Raw genomic sequence first — 18,656 nt, 5'->3', positions numbered from 1 at the left:
ACTAGCACTTTATTGAAATTTTTGCATATATGTTCATCAGGAATATTGGCCTGTAGCTTTCTTTTCTTGTTGTGTTGTTGTCTGGTTTTGATATCAGGGTAATGTTAGTCTCATAGAATGAGGTTGGAAGTATTCCTTCCTCCTTAATATTTTTGGAATAGTTAGAGGATAATTGTTCTTAGTTCTTCTTTAAATGTTTGGTAGGATTCAGCAGTGAAGCCATCAGGTCTGGGCCTTTCTTCAATGGGAGATATTTTATTGCTGATTCAACTTTCTTATTCATGACTGTTCTGTTCAGATTTTCTATTCTTCATAATTCATTCTCAATAGGTTGTATGTGTCCAAGAGTTTATCAATTTCTGGAAGCTTATCCAATTTGTTGGTATATAATTATTTACAGTAGTGTTCTATGATACTTTGTATTTCTGTGGTATAAATTATAATGTCTCCCTTTTATTCTCTGATTCTATTTATTTGTCTAAAGATTTGTCAAATTTATCTTTCCAAAAACCAATTCTTTGTTTTATTGAGCAATCACTCTTGATATAATTAATTTTCATGATAAAATCAGTCCCTTCTTGTCAGAGTAACACTGCCCTGCCGCCTCCATTCCCCTGTCAGAAGAAATATGACATGCCCTGGCAAGTCTCTCACTCCCTCTCCCTTCAATCCCTGCCACCCTTTTATGCCTTGAACTGCTCAGACCTTATGACCTTATGAGCATGCCTTTCAACCCAGTTCATGTCAGTGCCCATGAGAAACCCTAGGCTCTGTATCATCCCTCCATTCCTGTATGCTATGCACATTCCTAGTTCTGTTCCCATCTTGCACCCTGCTCCAACTTTCAAAACTTTTTCACTGTATACCTTCTGGAATTCAGTGAGCAATTAAAAAAATCTTACATATCTGTATCTTATTTTCAAAATACTCCCTTCACTTTCTAGTTATAACTAAAACATGGTTCTCTCTGAAGGACTTTATTTCAATGATAAATGTTTTCTCTCACACTCCTGCACCAATGGGCCTGGAAGTAAAATAGGTGTCCTCCTTGCTTATCTTTACTGCTTCCAGACTATTCTTCTCTCTTGTCTAAGAACTTCCAGCTTTGAATCTCATGTCATCAGTCTATACCCTTCACAATCTCTCTTAGCTGCAGTCATCTTTCCACACCCATATTAAATGCTTCTTTCCTTAAAGATTCAGTTTCTGGTTCAATGCCACTCTTCTTAACCCAATGCTTTGTATAATACCCAGTATTATATCTCAATGGGTAATTTTTATAATATTGTATTTCCTTGACCTCTATTCTTCCTTGCCTCTCACATCCCTAGCCTAGCCCAATAGCTGCAAACCTTCCGTAATTTGTTTCTTCATTCTCTGACCATCACTTTTTATCGCTCCATACTATCCCCCTAGTAGTCCAACTCTAACATTTTTTAACTTCACCATGATTTAGATCTACTGATTCTTCCACCATTATTTTCCTACATTTGTCTTCTTAACCAGCTTCAAAAACCAAGTTGACCACAGTTACTCTTTTGGATACCCCTCAAATCCCTTGTCCTCCTTTATATCATCATCCTGTTTGAGTATATTACAGCCCTCACTAAGTCTAATCCCCTACCTACTCTATTTCTGCACCAGGAAGGTAAACATGCCTGGGGGAAACCACACAACCGCACCTACTGGTCTCACTTCATATTTACCACTCTGAGCCTCAAGAAGGCTTTTCAATGCTGCCCAACAATCGTACTATACTTCCATAGCCCATTCACTCTTCCACTGGCCTAGAAAACTCTTTCACACTTTTTCCCCTTTCTTCAAACCTCTAACATCTCTCCCACATTCTCACTTGGAGCTGATGACTTTGTTTCCTATTTCGTTAAGGTAACGGAAGCAATCAGAAAAGAATTTTCAAAGCCCCCAACACCACATTTATTCACACATCTGCATCTCTGCCCTTTTTTATGGCCTTCAGTCCTACTACTATGCTCCTAGTAAAACCAACCCTCACTGTAATACTTTGCCTTCTACTTACTTTCATTTATTCAATGAGGTCTTATTAAATGCCTACTAAATGCTAGGCACTATTCTAGGGGTTGGTGCCATAACAGTGAACAAAAATCCCTACCCTCATGGAGTTTATATTCTAGTGGAGGGAAACAGACAGTAGACAAATAAATACACAACATATGTAGTACTATTTTCATAAATGCTATGAAGACTTGCTGTAAGTCTATTGCAATAACCCATAGGAGAAAAACTGGTGAGTTGAATGCAGTTTGCTGCAGTAATAGTGGTAAGAACTGTTAAGATTCTGGCTACATTTTAAAGACAAAACTTAAAATTTGTTGAAAAATTGGAAGTGGAATATGAGAGATACACAAAAATCAAGATGGGTAGACAAATTTTGAACTGAATAACTGCAAGAAATGAGATATTATTCACTGAAATGGGGAAGACAATAGTTGAAGCTGGTTTGAGAATAACGATCAAATTTTGTGTGCCCAATATACAACCAAGTGGAAGTGTGAGTATGTGAGTCAGGTTTACAGGAAATTCTGTGCTGGGGATAAAATTACTAGGGTCGTTAACCCATAGATGATATTTAAAACCAGGAGACTAGATGAGATCAATAAAGATGTAAACACAAACAGAAAAATAAGAGGCTTAAGGCCAAACCCTACAGACTCTAACATTGAGTGATCCATCAGCTGAGGAAGAACTAGCCAAGGTGGCCTGGGAGTTTTAAGGAAGATTTTAAAAGGCTGAAACATCACTGACAGTAGTCGGAAAGAGGGCTGACCAGAAACAAAATTTCTCACAGTCTACACTGAGGACCCAGTCCAAATATAAATCCAGGAACAGTGAGGCAATTTGCTTGGCTGTTTGATAGTCTCTCAAGGAATGCTTTGCTGGTTTTGGCAGGATGTGGCAAGTACAAGGAAATTAAGGGTACTGGTGAGAGTAGAGCAAATGATTGACCATGGAGTTCAGTTTGTATAGGTAAGGAGGAAGAACCCTCAAGTTGAAGGAACTAGAGGTCTCTGTGCTCAGGAAACAGAGTTGATACTATGATGACTGTTTGAGAGAATGGATGGGGTCATAATATGATATGAGAGTTTATTAATTTAATAATTAGAAGTATGATAATTCCAGATGATTCTAAATTCCAGGCTTTGGCATTAAGACTGAGTATATGAAAGGAAGGGCACTGAGCTTGTGAAGATCAAGGAACTGTGAGACAAGAATATTGACAGGGTTTTAAAAACTTTTAATTTTCAATATTCTTTTTTCCTTTAAAGATATGTGTCATTATTTCCTCATTGTATCCATGTCAAAATACCTTATCATCAAAAAGTAATAAATCAGTGCTTTATATTGTGGGAAGGATCCCTTGTGAGATTTAAGGAGCCCACTTATCTATCAACGATACGTAATACAACAGGCCTTCTAGATGTATTATCTTCTAGGGCTGTTTCATCACATGACTAATCTCATCAATATCATGATAGAAAGGAGAGTGGTTTTGGCAAGGAAATTACCGAAGTAGTTCAAATAATCCATCCCATAATTTCATTTGAGTAAGAAATAAAGATAATCCTTTAGGAGTAAAGAGGTGAAATTGCAACTTTGTCCCCAGGTTCTGTAACTAGGCCTTCCCTTATCTTTCCATGTCATGACTATAGGTCTATCTTATGTTCCATCCAAATAAAATTTAAAAAATAATATATGAAAGTCTTCATTATAAGCACCCCATGGTTACAAAATACATATAACCATTATAAGCAGTAAGTAGCTTTACCTTCTAAAGCATATATAATGATGAAAATTTATTTCTTCAAACACCTTGCACAATTTGTATAATTCAATGTACTTAAGTATCTAAGATACAAATACAGCTCCACAACTGGTATGTCACATGCTATGAACTTTTTAAAAGTTGACAGCTATAACTTTCAGTGAATAAAGTAGAAACAAAGTATGAATGAAAACTGATGCTTCAATGAATAAGGTATGCTTTTACAACGGTACTGCCTAAAAAATTTCTAAACATAACCACATGCTGACAATAAAGGCAACTGAAAAGAAGAAAACCTATTTCTTTCTAATTTATTGTTATATTTTCCTAAAGAAACATTCATATCCTACATAAAATTTCCTCACCAGTGTAAGGAAACAATTTTTTTTTATTTTAGTTGAACCAATACATGATGTTATTCCAGAAAACACAGAAACAGGAAATCTAATAAAACTAAAGACTTATTCACCTTCCTGGGTTACTGTTGGAGAATAACAAGATCAGACATAAATTCCTGTCCACATACATATCTTCAGAAGAATAATCACAAAAAGGGCAATAATTTGGTATTCGCTTTTAAGCTAACAGTACAATATTAGCTCTTTTCACCACCTTTACCTAGCATCCTTAACTTACCAAGGATCTAATACTCATTTGCAAGGAATTTCAGTTGGAAAAGAATTTGAAATTACACTAACTATGCAATGCAACATTCAGATAAAGAGCCACATATTAGCCAGTAGACTATTTAATCCCTTGTTTAGGAGAGAACAAAAAAATATTTGCTGTTTACTGCATACTGTGGCTAAGTTCCAATGTAGCCTAAGAATGAATTGCTATGGTGATGAAAAACCATTTTCCACACAAAGCAGCAACAGATGCATGTTAACAGCATTGCACTTGTTAATTGCCAATTAACACTTTCAGTTGTCAATGTTATTTAAATATCTTAGTTTCTATCCTTGGGAAACTATTTTAGTCATAGAAATATGAGATAAAAGGATTAAAATCTTTTTCTAAATACACTTTGAAACGCTCAAAATCTCTAAGAACGTCATCTTCTCACCGGATAGCCTAATAATTTGAGAAACTGTTTTCCCGCATGCCACGCAGGCTAACAGCTCCTTTGCTCAGTTTTGGGCTGTAATGCCTTCCTTTCTTATATTTCCCTAAAAGTTCTCTTCCTTCAGATGTTGACACCCACACTCGCAGATGGCCTCTAGCCTCCTGTTAAGGCATTACAGGGTATCTTACATTATCACTGTGCCAAGGGCAATCCTGAGCATTTTCTTTGCCCAATGAGCAGTTTTGTCTTTATCAGCTCACCCTTTTCTCTAAGTGAAGATAGCATTTCATTTCAATATACATACAAATTTATCTTCACTGGGCAGCTCTCCCTCACATCCTTGCAGCAAATACCACCAGCACCGTACACTGCTTTTAAAAGTTACTGAAAGCATTAAGCAAAGACTTCCTTTTTACCTGGGGTGTGGTCTGAATGCTCCCTGATAAGATGCACGAGGTCATTTGGAAGTAATTGTTCCCGCAGTCACTCAGAAGCCCCTGTTCTGAAAGCATTGATTCATCACATAAGGGAGCGAGCAAACCAATGACTGAGGTGGGAAGGGAGCCTCATACTAAAACAACACACACACACTCACGCAGAAAGAAGAAATTCTAAAAAGAGGTAAAGCAGAGTCATTCCAAAATTGAGGAATTGTGTCAGCTCCGAAGAGTAGATTTCTGTTTTGACAATTTTTAGATTTGGAACATTATGAGAGGTCATACTAACTGCTGAAATGGAATCAGTAGAAGTGGAAAAAAAGAAAAAAGAAAAAAAGCCACTGATATGTGTTTGCCCTCTTTTCTTTTCATGCATGTATTCCAATTATATATTCTGTGAAAAGAAGAGAAAAGCCAGATTGTGCAGCAATGAGAAGCTGATTGAAGGGCACTAGCATCTGCCAATCTCAATAATCAGTTGGTCACGCTCATAGAGAACATTTAGAGGTATAAATACATGCAAACACTGTGTCCAAATAAAGAACTAGAAAACACACAGTTATTTCAAAATATCAGTAACTTTATCCTTAGTATATAAATTGTAAGCAACAATACAGGAGCATCTGTAGTGACTGAAGTTATGTTATTAACAAAATCACCTCTAAAATAAAGCTTGGAATCAAATCCTTGTCAAAACAGAATTTCATTCCAAGGTTCCTGGAAGACAGTGAGAATCCTGACTGCAGACAAACCTTAAAACTTCATATGTGAAATTGACTGGAGTCTTCAGCTTTCAGTATTTCTATTTTCTAAGTATTGATTTTTCTCCAAATCTGTAATATCTACATTTGTGCTTTGGCAGTGAAAAGTGTTGTATCCAAAGGACTAGATATAGATCAAAGGCTATGGGAAGGAATTACTATTTTAGAAACCTAGATTATGCCTCTTCACATTTTCGATGTTATCAAAAGCCTGAGATTATGGAAACATAATGAGTAAAATAATTGCTGTAAGTGATTCTATTAGCACAGTGGGAGGAACTATTCCAAACAACACAGACCTAGAATATGATCTAAATTTCTGAATATAAGTGCCGTGTTATAAAAAAAAACTATGAGCCTTCTTCTATTTTACACATATTTATGGATACTCAAAAGAGAATATAAGTGCCTCTTGCCCTCAAAAAGCTAATGGTTTGAGAATATAAAACAGGTAAACAAATAACAAAGATACAAAGTGAAAAAAGAAAACAAGAAAAAGCCCTATACTGGCCAGGCGCCGTGGCTCATGCCTGTAATCCCAGCACTTTCGGAGGCCGAGGCGGGCGGACCACAAGGTCAGGAGATCGAGACCATTCTGGCTTATATGGTGAAACCCTGTCTCTACTAAAAAATACAAAAAATTAGCCGGGCGTTGTGGCGGGCAGCTGTAGTCCCAGCTAATCGGGAGGCTGAGGCAGGAGAATGGCATGAATCCGGGAGGCAGAGCTTGCAGTGAGCCAATATCGCGCCACTGCACTACAGCCTGGGCGACAGAGCGAGACTCCGTCAAAAAAAAAAAGAAAGAAAGAAAAAACGAAAGGAAGGAAGGAAGGAAGGAAGGAAGGAAGGAAGAAAGAAAGAAAAGAAAGCCCTATACTGCAGTTTTTCTTAAACTACTGCACACATAAATCCCCTGGCGAGCTTGTTAAAATGCACTTTCTAAGTGTGGAGATCTGAGATGTGGCCTCAGATTCTGCATTTCCAAGAAGCTCCTAGTAGATGCCCTGGGAGCCACACCCCAGATCTGCTGCTGGTGTGTTACACTTTGAGTAGCAAAGACAGAGGAATTTCAGAGAAGGATGTTACAGCCACCTGGAGGGCAGTAATTCAAGATGGTGGCATTTGGGCTGCACTTAGAAGAACGGGGAAAGGGAAACTATGAAGGTGGGATGGAATAGCACGTATTTCAAGCAGAGAGAGAGGGCTGGATTGAAGGCACCTATCGGGACAGCAAGAGCAGTAAGTCATAAAGCACAGGACCCTGGAGCCACATCATCCACTGGCTGTGGGCCCTCAGACAAGTTACTGAACTTTTTAAAGGCTCAGTCCTCTCACCTGTGAAATGTGGATGAGAATAGCTCTCATTTCACAGAGTTCTTGTGAGGATTACAATTAAATTCAGCATGTAAGATTTCCACAGATTCTTAGCTCTGTGCCAGGCAGATTCTTAATACACGTTACTCCTGTGGGTATTGTTGTTTTCTAGTTTTATAAATAACATAAATGAGAATAAAGGCAAGTAAGACAAAAAAAAAGTAGGTTAAATGTAGGTCATCAAAGATCTTGAATTAAGATGTTTTAGCTTTATTCAGTGAAGAACAGAAATGGAAATATTCATATATATATGAATATATATGTATGTAAATATATATGTATTTATTGATACTACCCTTTGGTGTTTTGATTTATATAATAAAGACATATATATATATGAAGCCATAAAATTATATATATAAATCAAAACACCAAAGGGTAGTATCAATACATCTTAGAGATCACTCTTATCCCAAAGTTCTAGTGTGGTTCTCCAAGAAGAAGCGACAGTCCAGATTTTTGTCAGTGGTCAATCAGTTTATTCCAAGTGGATTCAAACGCTATGAAACTCTTCTTCTATGTCTCATTCTGTCCTTTCCTCTCTGATCTTTTCTTTCTCTCATTCCCTCCCACAAACAGAAAGCAATATTTATGCAAGTTGGCATAATCAAATTTAGAAGAGAAAATACTTCAGCCCCTACTCTTCCCTGCTCAGATTCTTTCTTGAGTCATTTTACAACATGAAAACCAATTAAATCAATTTATTATTTTGACATTTTTCTCTGTGTCTTATTGGTAACTTTCCTCTAACCATTTTCTTTCCCTTGTTTTATTAACTAATAATTGCTGTTATAGACTATTTCTTATAATACTAGAAGTCATAATTTTCACTTAAAAACACATAAATGGTCATGCATTATAACAGCATGCTTCAGCCATCTGGATAGTAACTACATATAGCTTCAAAGAGCACATGTATTTTGGATAATTTCTATAGAAACCATTCTGTATTTAAATAGAAAGTGATGGCACCTGGTCAAAAAATGGGTCCTAGTCTTGGATGACAAAAGAGCATATAAATTACCTGAGTGGAGAGGAGAAGAGAATCTATCCTCTAATTACAACAACTTTTCTATAGACAAAAAGTCATCTATGGTCTGCCCAAGACCCTTAAGCATTTTATAATCACAAACTTTTAATGATCTCTCTCCCACTAACAAACACAAACTGCTCTGTTGAATAATCTTTTTTTTTTCACAAGAAAACAAAGTTTGTCAAAGCTTGCAATAGATGAATACAATCCAAAATTCTCTTTAAAATCTGGCATTATTGATAGCTGAAGCAGGCATCCGTCACCCTTATTACTAAACGGATATTACTGCAATACCTTTCAGCTGAAAGACTCTTTAAGATATTGCTTTTAAAAAAATAATACAAAACAAATAATCTCTCTTCCTGACATGGGAAACAAATCTGAGAAAAAAGAAATAGATTAGTCCACAAGTTTGCCAAGAAACATGTAAGTGATTAAACAGATCCAGCTGCCAAGGCTATTCAGACATCCATTTGTCTGTTTTTATGCCTCAGGCTTGATAACAGAAGGTACCAGAAGTCCCATTTATTTATCTTAATAAACATCTATTGAGTGCCAGTCACGATTCTAAGCTCTGAAGACGTAAAATAATAAAGGCTTGGAACCTGTTCTCAGCATGGCTTATAGTCTTCTTAAAGAGACACCTTCACTCGTGACGGGAGCAGTGAATGAAGTCAGAGGAGGATGACAAGTCACGTGCTGAACACAGACTGCATAGGCAATGCATGTCAGGTTGTTTTCGGGGAGATTTCACTCTTAGCTCCTGCACTCCTAGGTCCTATTTCTGGCAAACACTGGGACACTTCTGCTCAGCCCTTTTTCCTCTAAAAATGGGAATCATTAGGTGTTTGTATCCGTGTCTTTCAGGTAATGGGTGATTCCAGAGATCCTAATCAGGACTAACCCGATTCACAGGCTCAGAATTGAGTGTGCAATATTTAAAGTGAATCCTGACATCTCATCAACGATATGTGAAATTCCATTACAGTCTAAATTTGGCCTTATCTCTATTGGACACAGACTTCTACTTCTATTATTACTTCTTATAGTAGTATACTGCTATAACTTATAAGTAATATACTGCTATAAGTATATAGTTATACTGCTTACTCTTCTCCTTGGGGTATGTCCTCCTAGTTTAAAAAGATATTAGTAGTCCTTAATTAAAGTAAACCAAAAGCTTCAAAGTACTGTTTGACCTAACAAGATATTCAGAAAAAATGAATAAGCCCTATACAGGGTAGAATTTGAAAGAGGCACAGAGACAATGATAAGAAACATTTATCCATTAGGAATAAGTGTATGTGGTTCACTCTCTCCTTGTTGAATTACTTTCTTAGCTTGGTTTCAAGCAATCCATTTCCTTTCAGTCCTCTTCCTATCCCCTGGACACTCCTCTGTCTGCTTTGTGCCATCTGACCCCTCAGCTTTGAAGTAGCCCAGGAGTCATTCCTTGGTGATCACATCCAGTTACTTAGCTGTAAATAACATTTATAAGCCAATGAATTCCAATTTATTTCCCCAGACTGGATGGCTTCTCTGGATGACTTCACTCACACAATTAACATCATTATTGGAATATCTCATAGATATCTGAACATCAGCACATCTGATCTGAATTAATTGCATTTCTTTTGAAGTTGTTCCCCACCTCCCAAAATTTTCCTCACTTCTTCAGACAGTTTCTACCTATTTCTAGTTGCTTAGGCTAAAAATAATGAGTTCATATTATTCTTCTTGGTTTTTCAGAATCGCTCATCAATGTATTAGTAAATCCTATTGGCTGTCCCTTCAAAATAAATCCAAAAAATGAATCTATCTCACTACTTCTACTTCTAACATCCCAGTAGCGGAACCTGCCATCGTCTTCTTTCTGAATCATTGCCTCCTAACTGGTCTTTCCGCTTCCACTTTGACTACTGAGTGGATGCTCTGATGAGCACCATATGGATGGTCTGATGAACCATCCATATCCCTGTCAGGCTGAAGGACGTATTCCCCAGCTGCTGGGAGTGCTGTAACTGTGGTCAGCTGTCAGTCCTCTTCAGGAGCTCTTATCAGTTGAAAAAAGAAAAAAAAAACTTCTTGCCCAAAGTCACTCTGCCTTCGTAGGGACATCGGATGGCTAGTTGATGAATCCATATAAAATCCTGGCCCCCTCACTCCAGCTTGAAACAACTCTAGAGAGGAATCCATTCCAGAGCTCCTCATGAGGTCAGCTAGGCTTTGAGACCACTCTGTAGCCCAGTCTCTCCCTCTGCCTCCTTCCCATCTCCTACAGGTATTGCTCCTGGGAGCACTCCCTAATAAACTTTGCATGCTAATCTCCATCTCAGAGCCTGCTTCCTGGGAACCCAATCTGCATATCTTCCATATAGCAGCAAGAGTAAACCTTTTAAAACAGAAGTCAGGCCATGTTACTTCTCTATGCAAAACTCTCCACTAGATTCCTGTGTTACCAAGAGTATCAGTTCTCATAACAACCTATAGCCCAATGATCTTACACCTACCACTCTCCCCTTTTCTCCTTCAACTCCAGACACAATGACCTTCATGTATTTCTAGAACATGCTAATCCTACTCTCCACAATGTTCTTCCCAAGATGGTTACCATGCCTTCATTTCCTCATGTCTCTGCCCAAATATCACATTGACAGTGAAAGATCCCTTACCACCTTATATAAAATTGCAATCCCACACCTGCCCCCCTGCCAGCACTCTCTACCCGTCTTAGCCCATGTTATTTTTCTTCAAAGGACTTACCAACCTCTGATGCTTGTTTCTTCTCTGATTTCCTTCATTGGATTTTAATCACCATGAGGGCAAGGATTTTGTTTTGGTTACTGCTATTTCTGTAGCACCTAGAGTAGTATGTGGCATGTAAAGGCATTCAATAATACTTGTCCAATGAACTTTTTGACTGAAAGTGAACTCTTTATCATATAAACTTATTTTTTTCTAATGAAAAAGACAATTTTGGTAAACTTTGAATTGACTGTTCAGAAGAAAGTGGAATCAACCTAATGTCAACTTTCCTAGTTCCACTGGAATAGGAAATCACTGGCGTTCACAGCCCTTACAAAGAGTCAAACGTATACGGGCTAAAGAAAGGAGCAGGAGGCAAGTAACAGCAGTCAGATTCCATCTTGTAAGTCATACCCACAAATGCATGCAGGAAGAGACAGCAGGATTCTCAGGGCTGTGAAATGTCTAGTTGCTTAGGTCAGAAGCAGCAAAAATAGGTTCTGGTCTCCTGATTTTCCACCAAATAGCTGTGAGGTCTTGGGTGAGTCACTTATTTTCTCAGGGGCAATTTGTTTATAAAACGAGGTTCTAGATCAGCGTTATCCAACGTGCCCTTCTTAGAATATCAGCCTTGCAAGACAAACGGTGAGCAAGGGTTTTTGTGGTCAAATAAATTTAGGAATTGGTATATTCCATATCCTATATTTGGAGGTGTCTCACAGTCAAAAGGCCTTTTAAGCTGTGTTTAGCCCATGGTTTCCCGTATTTATTTGGCCACAGAACCCTTTCCTTTCATAATGCACACTGTCATCCCACTCACAGTGTGACAGAAGTGCTGAACTGCACAGTCCACAGAGCCTTCTTTTAGCCATAATATTTGATGAATGTAAGAAAAGAAGACAGTTTGGGGGAAAAAAAGGGAGTTTCCACAAAATTACTAAATAAAATTCTATTTGTGGTCTTGTCTGGGAAGAGAGCAGAATGAGCTAGATGAAGATCAGGAGATGTTCTCTGAGTTAGAAAGCAAGGAAGGAAGGTGGTATATATTTCCGGTCTACTAAGTATAAATCCACTTGTGCTAACAGTAGTTGCACAAGCAACATATTCAGTGGCACAGGAATATGAATTGAATAAATGAATGATAGATTGACTGAAAGACCTGAAAATATATTCAAAGAGGTACTAATAAGGTATGTAGCAAACAGTTGGGAATACTATTTAACAAAACATGTTCAGAGATTCCATAGTGAACCATTTTTACATATATCATAAAGGAAACAAATTCTAACACATGACATACTTCATAAAATCTTGTTTTTAAGCAGACAGAGTGATGCCAGCATCTTTTGAGGTGACAGTATATTCCATAAAGGAACAAAACAATGTAATATTTACTTATAATATGATTTTGGCATAATCTGATTTTTTGTTTAAAATAAAAGGGGAAGAAATAGCATCCTATTCCATGCTTTTGATATATTTACATATGAAGAATGCTTCCAAAAGCTTTTATCATATTCTGCTGAAAAAAAAATTTACCTGTATTACTCAGTTTTGACCAAGATAAAAACTGTGTTAGAAGGTGTTATTAAGATGCCTTAAATATAAGAGGGTTTAATTGATTATTTTAAGAAGTGCTAAACTTCTTACACTCAGGCTCAGCTCACCAGGGCAAGTCATGAACCTCCCTAGCCCACAAGGTATCATATAATAGAAAAGAACAATGATAGCCAATGTTTTGTCATTAGAGCCACATATTGAGTTTCAGAAGCAACTGCATTTTAAATTAGTTTCCACATACTTGGGCAACATAAAGAATAGGCTAAATGTAAGTATAAAGATAAGCATACCAAGAAAAGAACTACTACTTACGATACATGTTTCATATTTAATCTTAGTGCTTCATTTCTTTTCATTTGTACTTTATAGAAATACATGACTCAGCAGAATTAGTGAAGGCAGATGTCAGAAAGCCAATTTTTGTCAGTTTAGTCTTGGGCTACCTAACCGTGATTGGAAGAATTACATAGAGAGGAATACAGGAGTAGAGCCAACAAATTGTGTGTGCAATACACAGGTGAGAGCATGGGCTTTAGATCAGAGAGCACCGATGTGGTATCACATCACCCTCTGCACTTACTAGCTGTGTAACCCAAGGCAAATTAATAATCCCTCTGAGCTTCATTTATTTATGACCATAGAATTTATCGCACAAACTGAAACACTTTCAAGAGTGAAAAGGGGAGCATTATAAATTACTGCCCTGGGATAGAACCATATTGAGCAAACCAAGACATAATCAGACTACTTATTTGCAATATTTAGATAATATCTCACCCCATTAGGGTTAAAATGGCATGACATATGTTATTTTAGAAGTCTGACACATACATATGTTCAGTAACAGTTATTTCCCTTCTTCTCATACATAGAAATTTTAGAGGTTGGGACAAGATGAGGAGCTTATTGTGTTATCTTTTTAAAATGGAGTAAGATTAAGTAAGGCATGCTTCTCCCTCTGCTTTGAATGCTCTCTCACAGCTCTCTCCCTAGTTAATTCCTCTTTGCCCTGCTGAGCTCTAAGAAACTCAGAGATTCCATGGTGAATATTTTAATTTACATCATGAGGTTAACATAATTTCTGACACACAGCACACTTTATAAAATCATTACCTAAAGAGGGCTTCCCTGGCTCCATGGGTTAGATACAACCTCCTGTTGTACCCTCTCTTAGCACTTGTACTTCTACATCGTATTTACTGCTTTCAAATTATATGACTATACAGTGAATTATTTAATGTCTGGCTCCCCAGTTGGAACATAAATGCCACTGTGATGGGAAATGTATTTGTTTTGTTTCCTGCTGTATCCCCAGCACCTAATGCAGTGCCTGTCATATAGTAGGAGGTCAATACACGTTTCTTAAGTAAATGGTTGCATGCTTTATGCTAGATGTATGGAAGATTCAGAGAGGACAGGAGGGATTTCTGTTTCAAAGATTTCAGGATCTGTCACGAAATAAGAGTGATTTAAACACTTATTAATTTTGTCACTTTAAAGTGTCACTTTGAAGATATACCACATATAAAAATAACAACCGAATCTGAATGCCAAAGCTTTGGATGTTTTAGGAATCTATGAAGGAAGCCAGCATGAAAGGGTTGTGTGAGAGGCCAGGGTACATAAAGAAAGATGAGAAAAGCATCTCTGGTCTAGATCACTCCTCCCACTGTTGGCAACCATAGCCTGTCACCATGGCTACCTCAAACACTTAACCCACTCAAACCAAGAGCAAATTTCATCCTACACATACATACCATTTAATGAGTTTTATGTGATACTGCTCTTGATATTTAATATATTATCTTTTCTATTTCTCACAAGCCAGCAAGAGAATTATGATGTCCACTAGACAAGTAAGAAAAATGAAACTCAGGGAGATTAAATAACTTGCTCAACCAGCACATGAGACAATGGGATTTGAACTCAGGTCCACCTGGCTAGAACCCAGGTTCATGTTGCACCTCATTTGCTCCCTGCTTCTGCCAGCCTTACTTTAGAGATAAACATTTATAGGAAGTTGATAAGAAGGGCAGAAATACAGAGTATATAACAACGCAGTAGCCAGCCAGGATCTTCTTTCTAATATGGTTCCTACCCAGGAGAACTACACTCGGAGGAATACTTTTCTGAAGCTTCCAGTATCCATTCTCAAAATATGGCTGTATACTCTGAGTTTCCCACTGTTCACAGCTGTTATTCTCTTACTATAAAAGCAATGCATGTTTATTTTGGAATATAACTTTAAAATAGAAATGAGATAAAGAATATCAAAGAATACAATTATATTGTCACTAGCATGAGTGCTAAAGCTACATACTTTTCAATATGGATAGTACAACATGAGCACAGGAAATTATTGTTGAATGGCTACATATGGTTACCATAAGTAGTTAGCAAACAATATTCATCTTCCAAAATATCCAAGGTAATATGTGAGCTCCAAGATGATGTTTTATAGCACCTACTTATTAATTCTACTAATGGAAACAATGGAATTTAGAGTCAGAATTGGGTTCAAAAACATAAATCTACTTATTATTCATGGATAATCCTATATAACTTACTCAAATTCCATGAAATTTAGTTCTATTTTTATAAAAGGGGCATAATAAAAGCATCTGAACCTCATAAGATGGATGTAAAAAATAAATTAAGTGACATATAAGAGCCCTAGTGTATGGCCTGGCACATAGTAGGTACCCAATAAATATTCATTTCTCTCTTTCTTTTTAGGATAGAGTAAATGTATGAGACTGAACAAAAATTTCTAATTGATAAGAGTATCAGAATATTACCATGTTTACTTACACTATTTCCTCCTTTTTCTCCCCTTAATATTTTTACTCCAAAATAAAATAGAAAGGCACCTTCTAAGAATCTTGGCCCTTGTCTACTATCATCCAAAAGATTTTTACAAACCCTGTGACTCTTGTCCACAATAGCTAAAAATCTTACTCATCAGAAGTTACATGACAATCAGTGGCAAGTTAATTGATCTAAATATTTGCTCCATATCCTCTGGAACCATCACCATTTAGACCAAAGTGTTGTTTTGAATGAAGATACATATATATTTGTAAAAGATTAATTAAGTGGGTGAAGATTTGTAGGTGGATCAAATTACACTGGGATGGTCTTTTCTCTTGATTTTATTATTTGACACTCAGTAATTTTCATCCTGGGCAAAACAAACCAGCTGATGGCTACAGTTTGCCAATGTGTTTTCACAGTCTGGGAAGTGTGCTGGGGCCCAACACATGCAATCATCCATGAAGGCAAGAATTAATGATGCCTGTTTGGATCACCAGTGCATCCCCAGTGCTTAACATTTAGTAGATGCTCAATATATATTTGTTGAATGAATGAATGGTTGTGTGCCTACCACAGAGAAAGTAAGACAGTGCTACGTGTCAAGTATAAAGGAATAGTAGATAAAGGACAAAGCATTTTTTAGTTTGTAGTAAGTCAGTAGCTGCAAATATAATATAATCCCCTCAGTAGCACTTCTCTGACTAACCACATTAGTTAACAGAAAGCTTTCTAGGACAGAAATGACTAGTATTTCAAAGGTGAGATATTAAGAAGCAACATAGAAAATATGAGGAAAACATTTTTAAAAATTTTCTTCTCATGGCATGTAATAAAGCAATAACATAGGATGGAAGCAGGAAAAATTTCAAGTTACTAAAATAATACATTATATAAAGGTATTTTGTATATCATGAAAGAGAAACTGAAAGAGCAATCATCTTACCAGAAAAAAAGCACTTTATGTACTTATCAAGCTTGTCCACAAATTAAAATAAAGACACTACCAAACACAACAAAGAATGGCTCCATCACTTCCATAAAGAAAACAGGTTATCTAACACTTACAGCTTTTGTAAGAATTAAATAAAATTATACATGGGACGTCTCCAACATGATGAGCACCATGTGATAAGCTTTCAAAAGAGATTAGTTATTATTGTTGTAGCAGCATATTATAATCCTGAGTTTCCAAGGTAACTAGAAATCTAACATTAAGTATGTACATAGAACCAATGCATGCCAGTGACATCATCATCATTTAAAAATTTCATAAAAACGATTACCGAATGTACTCCAAAGCACTTTTCTTTTAAATCAGCATTTTGATTTCCTTTTTTCTCTGATCAACTTTTATCATTTTTTCTTGCCTTTACATTTATACCCTTACATCTCTTCATAAAATGAAGCTGTATTCTCAGTTATGATTTTGTTAATTGATAAGTCTACATGGAAAGCAAGCCTATCCCCTTCAAATATGCCTGTTCTAATTACCAATCCTAAAAACATAAATACTTTTTGAGAAGTCTTTGTTTTTGAACGTCACAGTACTATTTTATTTAAAAACCTCTCTGTGATATCCCTGGTGAAAACATTTTAAGAATCACTTCTCAGTCTTTTGAAAGCACACATTGGCATTAATAAATTTGGTTACCTGAAAAGGGTTAGAGACGCTGAGCAGGCTGGCAATCTATAAGCCTTAGATTCCAATATGCTGCCCATACTCTATGATGCACAGCTATATATATTTTTTTCCAAATCAACATGTGACTGTGTAGGAGATGGGCGAGCCTTCAAACTATGTGAAAATAGCTTTGAGATATTCTAATGACATTCAATTGAGTAGCCTGTAGGCATAAAGGAATTTGATACACAAAAAAATCATTGTTTCAGTGCATAGTTATTAAAATGTTTTGCTATGAAGACAGAAAGCCTTCTTTCTTTTTGGAGACATTTACTAAGGTCCATAACGTATCATTTCAGTTTTCTCAGTAAGGTTACCAGTAAAAATGCAGTAAATTTTTCTTCAAGACTTCAAATTGAATTTAAATTATTTTTTAAATAATAATATTTCCTGTCAAAGCTGACATGGGAAATATACAACAAACTAATTCCTTCTCAAAACAACTTTTTTTGGTAAAGAAGAATAGATGATCATTAAGTACACTTGACAGTTTCTATGAAAATGTATCTGAGATTTTATATCAGAAGAATAAATGTGGATTTTTGCAAAGTCATTACTTTTTAAAGAAATCTTTGGATATTCTAGACTCTTAAGCATGAGCTCAGCAGCCAAACTTTTTGGGCTTCAATCCCAGCTTTCCCACTTAATAGCAGTGAAACCTTGGACAGATTTCTTACTCTCTCACTGCCTCAATTTTCTCATCTGTAAAACAGGGATAATAAGAGTAGCTACCGCATAAGGTTGTGGTTACATGAGTTACGTACGCCTTTGGAACAGTATTTGGCACATAGTAGGCACAGAATAAATATTAACTCCTATTATCAGTTATTATTTGCAATAGGATTGCCATTACAAGTTTTAAACAGCTCGTTCACTATTTTCCACCTTCCTCTACCTATTCCCACATCCTCTTTCAACACTCTAAAGATAAGCAATGCATGGCCTCTTGCTACTCAAATAGTTGACTTTTTTTCCCCCTGAACTTCTGTGTTGTAAATATTGTTTGTCCCTTTCATCTTCAAGAAAGTCTTTCTCCTCCCTGACACCATCCTGCCCTGGTTCTTTTCCAGTGACCTCCCTGCTTCCCCTCCTCCTTCAAGAGAAAGACCCAGCCGAGCACAGTGGCTCACTCCTGTAATCCCAGCACTTTGGGAAGCTGAGTCAGGAGGATCACTTGAGGCCAGGAGTTTGAGACCAGCCTGGGCAACAGAGTGAAACCCTGTCTCTACAAAAAAAAAAAAAAAAAGAAATTAAAAAATTAGCCTGGCATGATATGCACATGTAGTCCTAGCTATTTGGGAGGTGGAGGTGGAGGAGCTCTTGAGCCCAGAAGTCCAAGGCTGCAGTGAGCTATGATCGTGCCACTTCACTCCAGCCTGGGTA

The 18,656-nt window shown here is 36.9% G+C and overlaps 1 protein-coding gene across 16 annotated transcripts in view; it reads right to left on the bottom strand.

Moving 5' to 3' along the window:
• MLIP (muscular LMNA interacting protein) overlaps positions 1-17,313 on the bottom strand; it is a 167,763-nt gene extending 150,450 nt beyond the window's left edge. For 6 of the 16 annotated variants that reach the window (XM_003828937.5, XM_008954371.5, XM_063605317.1 and 3 more), the window contains exon 1: positions 5,285-5,816. In XM_003828937.5, the coding sequence (XP_003828985.1) occupies positions 5,285-5,380 (96 nt within the window). In that variant the 5' untranslated portion in view covers positions 5,381-5,816. Of the gene's footprint in view, positions 1-5,284; positions 5,819-16,535; positions 16,647-17,243 lie in introns of those variants that run through there. The other 10 variants (XM_034962252.3, XM_063605318.1, XM_034962258.3 and 7 more) reach the window with 6 other exon arrangements.
• Positions 17,314-18,656: the final 1,343 nt, after the last annotated feature.

Source organism: Pan paniscus, chromosome 5 (assembly GCF_029289425.2).
Source record: "Pan paniscus chromosome 5, NHGRI_mPanPan1-v2.0_pri, whole genome shotgun sequence".
Taxonomy (NCBI): domain Eukaryota; kingdom Metazoa; phylum Chordata; class Mammalia; order Primates; family Hominidae; genus Pan; species Pan paniscus.
This window is presented reverse-complemented; position numbering and strand designations above follow the sequence as displayed.